The following is a 7,321-nucleotide window of genomic DNA, read 5'->3' on the forward strand; positions in this document are numbered from 1 at the left end:
GGAACCACACGATCCCCTTCAGAGCAAGTTCCCAAGGTCTTTTCGTCCAGCGCTGCAACATTCTCCGGAGGAGATCCATTATCCAAAAAAACGGAGTATCCAAAAAGAAGCAACTTCATCATCCCTTTGGAAATGAACCAGTTCGAAGCACCCTTGGAAAGGTAGCTGCGTTCAAGGGTAACTGAAACCAGCATGGCTTACAACTCATTCATTCGATTCATTCGTCAGGTCTTCTTGGAGAGTCGTTCTCAGCTACAGCTAAGGCGGTATTTGCACTGCTTGCATTTCAGAATAACCTGGAAACAGGCTTCTAAACCCCCAGCTTTCCATTTTGCCAAGATGAGGTGGGAGAAGCGATCCTTCCTCCGCTTCGGAGTGTCGCTGCTGCGAGGTTGGGTTCTTGTGGGAGGGCACAAAGACCACTGATTTATGGTCCCTCCTCTGCTCGCCCGCGTTTGTTTTTACCGCGTATGGCTATTGTGTGGGTGTTGCAGTCATTTTATGGGTATTAGGAATTCATGGAGATTTGAGTTCTCCTTCAAAAAGAAACCAGCCGAAATCGCAAGTAACTGGCAAAGAAAACAGATGGGCGAACGGGGCGAATTAGTAGTTTTATTGCTAGTTTAATAGATAGCTACCGAGTTTTTTAAATATTCATTTGTAAGATTTTTAAAGAAGTGTTCGTTTTCGTTTTGCTACACCCAGATTTTATGCACACACACGAACACGCACACACAAATAAACAAACTTGTTTGGAAATAGGTCCCACTGATTTCCATGGGGTTTACTTTCTGGTAAGCACCTTGCGGATCGAAGCCTTATGCTTAAGCAACCCAATCCTAAGCACTTTAGTAATAAGGGCAATCGACAAAGCTGCATGAGGCTTGGTCTCAAGAAAGCGAGTGAAGGATTTTAAACTTAGGTTTCTGCATTCAGCTAATCATAAATTTTAACTTTTTAAAAAAGTAGTTTTTCGAAAACCTTTCCCAGACAGCGCAGCCCTCCCCCCCCAAAAAAAAAAAACTTCTTTCCCTGAAATGCAGCTTCAGATGCAGGCAAAACAAAACAAAAAAATCAAACTTTTATTTCACTTTTTTTAATTTGAAATTTCATCCAGAAACACTGGTCAATAATAATAAATATATCGATAGTTCTTGAGAATATATAAAAAATAAAGACACGTCATTGTCTGTGAGGCCCTGACAAAATAGTTTCAAGCAAGCGCCCAGAAGGGAGAACGGAAACGGGCCGAGGAAGATCGCTCCCAAGCCGCGCCAGCGACGCCGGCCCCACCCCGCATGCAGAGAGCGGCGGACCGAGCCCGGGCGGGGATTCCGCGCCCACAAGGAGCGCGGCGGCCCTGCGCGGCGAGAGGCGGCCAGTCCCGCCGGGCAGAAAGGCTCCGCTCCAGCCCGCGACGCGGAGGCCGCGGCTGGGCGCCGCTTCCCTGCCCAACGCACCAAAACGCGGCAAGGCAGACCGACTCCCCCGTCCTTGCTACAAGGAAAAGCCCCCCGCCCGCCCGCCCGGCATGAGAAGGTCGGGGGTCCCAAGCAGGCGGGCATTCTCGTCCCGCCCAAAGAATCCACCGTTTCTAGCAGAGCAGATCTTAAAAAAAAAAAGAATTCGCTTTCAATCCGACTCGCATCTTGAATTGAAGCCGACTGATGAAATCAGCTCGACTGCTCTGATCGTTCAGATTCCCGTGAAAGTAGTTGTGAGGTTCCTAACAATAAATATCCAACCGCAACCCCCGCCCCCATTTCACAGGAGGGTTGTGGCTCGCGCTGTCGTTTGCCCCGGCTTCCACGACCCCCAAAGCAATGGCTTGAAAGGAAGTCCCGTCCGACACGCACAACTCAGCCCAAGTCCCATTGCAACGGAAGGGCTATGGAATGGAAACCCCTGAAATCGTCGAAACATTGTTAACTGGGAAGTAACCCCCGCTGATTTCCATGAGACTTACTGCCCAGCAAGGGGGAAACAGGGGGGCGCAGTCTCGAGCTGGATCGTGCCCGTCGAGGTGGAACGAACTTCCTTCCAAAGACGTGCTGCGGAAAATAACCTTTCCACACTCGTAAATAAATTAGTGCCCAAACCAAACCCTTCTGCGGCTGTGAGCAAGCACAAAGGGGGGTCATGCCCCCCCGCATCAACCTTAAGGACATATTTACATTTCCCCCGTTCTCCCTCCACTGAACCCCGAGGGGTTGTAGCCCCGTGGCGGCGGTGGGAGAAGCGCCCGCCCTCGCCCAGCCAAGAAACCGTCCCCTGGGCCAGCCGTCCCTTGTCGCTCCCCTAGACCCCCTGGTGACGCCCAAGGCCGGCTGGCCAAGGTGGGGCGGGGGGAGGGGAGGGGAGGCCGTCCCTGGCTGGAGAGGAGCAGCAGCATGCAGGCGACCCCCTCTGGGCCCCGTCCGTCCGGCGGCGGGCTTCACTTGAGCAGGTCCTTGGTCTCGGCGGCGATCCTGGCCAGGCCGGCGGCGCTGGAGAGGGCGGCCAGGTGGGGCGGCGGGGGCACCTGGCAGATGCTGCAGGGGCAGGGCAGGCCGGCCCAGTGCTGGAAGCCGCCGCCGCCGCCCAGCGGGAGGGCCGGGGGCGCGGGGGGGCTCTTGAGCAGCGCGGGGGGCGGCCGGATGGCGCCGAGGGCGGGCAGGGCGGCCGAGAGGGCGGCGGCGGCTGCGGCGGGGGGGTTGGCGGCGGAGAGGGCGCCGCCCAGCAGGGGGTGGGGCGGGTGGAGGGCGGCGTGGGGCGGGTGGGCCCCGGCGGCGGCGGCGGCCCCGCAGTGGAAGGCGGCGTGGGGCCCGCCGTAGATCTCGCCCAGCAGCCGCTTCATCTCCTCCAGCGAGCTGGTGAGCATGAGGATGTAGTTGCGCGCCAGCAGCAGGGTGGCGATCTTGGAGAGCTTGCGCACCGAGGGCCCGTGCGCGTAGGGCATCACCTCGCGCAGCCCGTCCATGGCCAGGTTGAGGTCGTGCATGCGCTTGCGCTCGCGCCCGTTGATCTTCAGGCGCAGCTGCTGCAGGTCCTGCTCCGACAGCTGCTTCTTCAGCTTGAACTTGCCGCCCTCGCCCGCCGCCGCGCCCTTGCCGCCGCCGCCCCGCGCCAGCCCCTCCGCCGCGCCCCCCGCCGCGCCCCCCTCGCCCCCCTGCGTCGACGACACCGAGTTGAGCCGGCCCTCGTGGTGGTGGTGGTGCTGGTGCTGGTGGTGGCGGCGCTGCTGCAGGTGCTGGAGCTGGTCGCGCAGGTACAGCTCCTCCATGTCTGGCGAGGATGCTCTGCTGGAGGCCGAGCTGGAGTCGGAATTCATGGTCTGGGCCGGTGGGGAGGGCGGGCGGGGAGGGGCGGAGGGGGTCGCCCTGCCCGGGAGGGGGCGGCAGGAGAGCCCCCCGGCTGCAGCCCCGGAGGCAAGGGAGGAGGCGAGGCGAGCAGGACAGTCTCCCCCCGCCGGCCCGGCTGGTCCTCCTCCTCCTCCTCCTGGCTGGTGCGCCGCTGCGCCGGGTCTCCGCTCGCCTGGCAAGGCGCGGGCTTTTATAGCGCCGCAGCCGCACAAAAGGAGCCCTCCGAGCGCCAGAGGGAAGGGGGCTCGCCCAAGATGACGCGCCGCTCTTCGGGGCGGGGCGCTTGGACGGGCCCCTGGAGCCAGGAGCCCCGGGACGGCGCGGACGCCCCCGCCCACGCCGCAGGCGCCGCCTCTGGCAGGCAGCGCGCACAGCCGCCCCCCCCCGGCCCAGAGGGGCTCTTGGGGGCCGGCTGCCTCTTCAGTAATCCGGAAAGTTGAAGGAGGGGGAGGGGCAGGGGGAGGGCTGCCCCCCCCCCACTGAAATGGACTCCCACCCCAATCCAGCCGAAGGACTCCCTCGTGCGTCATAATACCAGCACTAGGAGTAAGGCTTCCCATGTGAGGGTGCCATCCTGCCCCCTGCCCAGAGAGCCCTCCTTCGGGGCGACGGGTCAGGCTGCTGCGCTTCTGAGCCCCGGCTAAGCGCTGCCCGCCCAAGGGGAGCGGCGAGGCGGCTCCGGGACAGCCCCGGAGAACCGCCGCTCTACGGACTGCGGGTCTGCTGCTGCCCTGCCCAAAGCAGTTGGCAGCTGCGGGGCCGCGGAGCCGCGGCCCGGGATGGCCCAGCTCCCGTAGGTAGGCGGTGAATCCCAGCCAGGGTGGCCTGGAGGCGAGCGGCTCCCACCAAGGCCTCAGCGCGCCGCCGGAGTGTGGTCCCCCGTCCCCCGTCCCCGGTCCCCGGATTGCAACGGGACCTCCGCACGGTTACGCTCGAGCGCGGTTTCGGCGCCAGGTGCCTTCGGGCTGACTTGCTCTGACCACACCGGGCTGCCTAATCGGCCTGCCGACTCTTTGCTTTCTCGATTAAACCACTTTTTCCTACCCCCCCCCATCCTGCCAAAACGAGCCCCCTCTTTGCAGGCCCCCCTTTCACCGCATGCTACGCCCGCAGCGTCCGGAGGCGCTGGAGGTGGGCCGAAATCTATTTCCCTCCCTCCCTGGGTGTGTGGTTCGGAGGTCCATCACGTACCTTTCAGTGCCCGGGACTATTTTTCTTGCCTATTTATTTGACTATCGCTCATGTAACAGCAGGACTATCTTAAACATATTGGGAAGTAAGCCCGCTTTAAACAAACACGAGGGACAGAGAGAAACTCCCCATTTCTGAGTGCTTCCTTTCATACCAGCAGATTTTGGAACAGCCCCGTCTCTCTGCTAACCACCTGTTCTTTAAACCAGCTAGGTGGTCGGCTGATTTCAGTTCAGTTTACTTCCTTGCCAGTGTCCCGCCGGTGTTACTGGGGAGCCAGCGTGGTGTAGTGGTTAAGAGTGGGGGTTTGGAGCGGTGGACTCTGATCTGGAGAAGCGGGTTCGATTCCCCACTCCTCCACGTGAGCAGCGAAGGCTAATCTGGTGAACTGGATTTGTTTCCCTCTCCTACACGCGAAGCCGGTTTGAGTCTCCCTTAAGTGGTAGAGAAAGTCGGCATATAAAAACCAACTCTTCTTCTTCTTTCCCTATCAGCGTGTCTAGGATCAGCCGATGAGTCTACAGATGGAGAAAAGGGGCTCCGGAATCAAATGAGTGGTCACACAGCAAAAAAAAAAAAACCTGCAGGTTTCTCTCCCTGCTTTCGATCGTGTCGTGTGAATCACAAAGATTTATGCAAGAAGACTTGCACGTCTGAGCATTCGGGATTGCGTGAGGGGGGGGGGTGGGGTGGACAACGAAAAGGACAGAAAACCTCCACGAAGTCCCTGCACCGTTTTGACAGTCCATGCGATTTTGCGCCGTTGAGGTCACTGGAGAAAGAGTTCCCTGTTCGGCATCTTCAAGTTAAGAAACGCGGCGTTTGCCGCCTTCCATCCGATCTTCAATATGTTTGCTCTGGAGTAGGCCCTACTGGGTTGAAATGCCTTCCAAGTTAACACCCGTGAGGACTGCAGGGCTTCTACGCCAAGAGAGGCCGAGGGGCCAGCCGCCTGCCGCCCCTGCCCCGAATCACGGCGCCCGGAGTTGATGCCCCTTTCGAAAGCTCTGCGCTCGGAGGAAAAAGCCCCACGGCAGCGCCCGGTGGGGGCGGCGTGCTGGTCGGACCACTGAACTGGGACCCCTTCCGATCCCGGGCTAAGAAGCAGCCCGCGCAGGGAGGCCCCGTCAGATCCCCAGAGGGTACAAAGCCGCCGATGCGAGGCTCGGCTCTCTTCGGAAGCGCCCCCGAGACGGGCTGCCAAGCCAACCTGCGCAGCAGCCTCGGGGGGCGAAAGGACCGGCGCCGGGTGGGCCCGGCTCTGGCTGCAACGCGGCTTGCACAGCTCGTCGGGGTCGTGCTGCGGCAGGGGGAGCGCAGCAGGCCGGGGCGAACCGGCCCGGTCGTGTATGATGAGCCCAGCGGATGGGTCCGGCAGGGGGGCGCTCTCCCAAGCGAAGAGATCCGGGTGTGGGGAGAAGGGCCCGGGCCGCTTCTCACTACCCTTCAGCGCTCGGGGGCCGAGGAGGAGTCTCCCCGGCCAACTGGACAGAGATGGCCAGGACTTGGGCTGGGAGAGGGGGCAACTGCGAGCTGCTTCTGGAGCCAGACTCAGCAACCGGGCAGCTCTTTCAACCGGCGCCCTGCAAAGCAAGGAAGGGAGCCCGAAGGGCCACGTCGGATCGAGGCGGTGGGGAACAGCTGAGGCGCCCCGGCGTTTCTGGCCGCCCACACCCGAAGGCGCGGCGGGAAGGGCCAGGGAGCCGCCCGGCGGGGCTCCTTCTTTCTCCCGGCGGCGTGGAGCCGGGGATCGCTGCTGCGCTGGTTCGGAGCCTCCTGGCGAGAGATCCTGAGCAGGCTCGCTGGGAGCCGAGCGGGGGCCGCCTTGTCCGCGGCGCTGCTCAGGATCTCGCGCTGCCCCGAGGGTCAGACCAGCGCCCGCCTTGTTCTCAGACCCGCTCTTTGCTAGGGTTGCCCCGCTCGGGATCGCAGAGAGAGAGAGAGAGACGGACGGACGGACGGACTTGCGGTGCAAGGATTTCGGGGCCGCCCGGCGGGCTGCGGTTAGCCAGGGGTCTCGGCGGGGCTGAGAAGGCCGGACAGCAGCCGGGACCAGAAGCTTCCAGGGGGGTCTGAATCCGCACCGTCCCTTCGGGGAAGGCAGCGAGGGCTGCAAGCCCGCAGCAGCCCGCGCCCTCGACGGAAAGCGAAGGACTTGCTGCCAAGGACCACGAGTTTCGGACCAAGATGCAACCCCCTCCCCAAACAAATGGCCAGGTTCGTCGGAAGGGCTTTACCAGGTGCTGCAGGGGCCAAGCGGGACCCGCCTTCGTCTCGCCGGGCAGCGGAGGGGGGGGGGGAGGCGGGCAACCCACGGCTGGCTCCCAGGGAAGGGCGCGATGCACGTCCTTCTCCGTCTTTCTTTCTTTCTTTCTTTCTTTCTTTCTTTCTTTCTTTCTTTCTTTCTTTCTTTCTTTCTTTCTTTCTTTCTTTCTTTCTCGAAGCGGAGAAGCAAGGCCTTTCCAGGCACGAATTTAGATCAACACATCTGCTGTATCAGAGAACAAACGCCTCCCCCCCCCCCACGAGGCTAATGTCCCAAGATGGGGAGCAGCGAGGCAGCGGCTGAACTGGCGGGGGGGGGAAGGCCCCCCCTCTAGAGGAACGACCCCGTTTGGGGGAAGGCCAGGAGACGAGGCCACAGGCTGGGCCTCCAGGGGCCTCCTTCCTCTGCAGCAGATCTGGCAGCTCCAACGAACTGAGCGCCAGCGGCTGGAAGGCAGCAGTGCCGCGAAGTGGTTAGAATGGAACCAGAACAGGGCAGGAGAAGTGGGACTTCAAATCCTGGC

General features: G+C 61.5%; 1 protein-coding gene across 1 annotated transcript; it reads right to left on the reverse strand.

Annotated features, from left to right (window-relative positions):
* Positions 1 to 2,430: 2,430 nt before the first annotated feature.
* On the reverse strand, positions 2,431 to 3,310 carry OLIG3 (oligodendrocyte transcription factor 3). Its single transcript, XM_056853669.1, has one exon. It carries the CDS (start codon positions 3,308 to 3,310, stop codon positions 2,435 to 2,437), a length of 876 nt encoding a protein of 291 aa, XP_056709647.1. The 3' UTR covers positions 2,431 to 2,434.
* Between the last annotated feature and the right edge of the window lie 4,011 nt (positions 3,311 to 7,321).

This window comes from Euleptes europaea, chromosome 7 (genome assembly GCF_029931775.1).
Source record: "Euleptes europaea isolate rEulEur1 chromosome 7, rEulEur1.hap1, whole genome shotgun sequence".
In the NCBI taxonomy this organism is placed as follows: Eukaryota; Metazoa; Chordata; class Lepidosauria; order Squamata; family Sphaerodactylidae; genus Euleptes; species Euleptes europaea.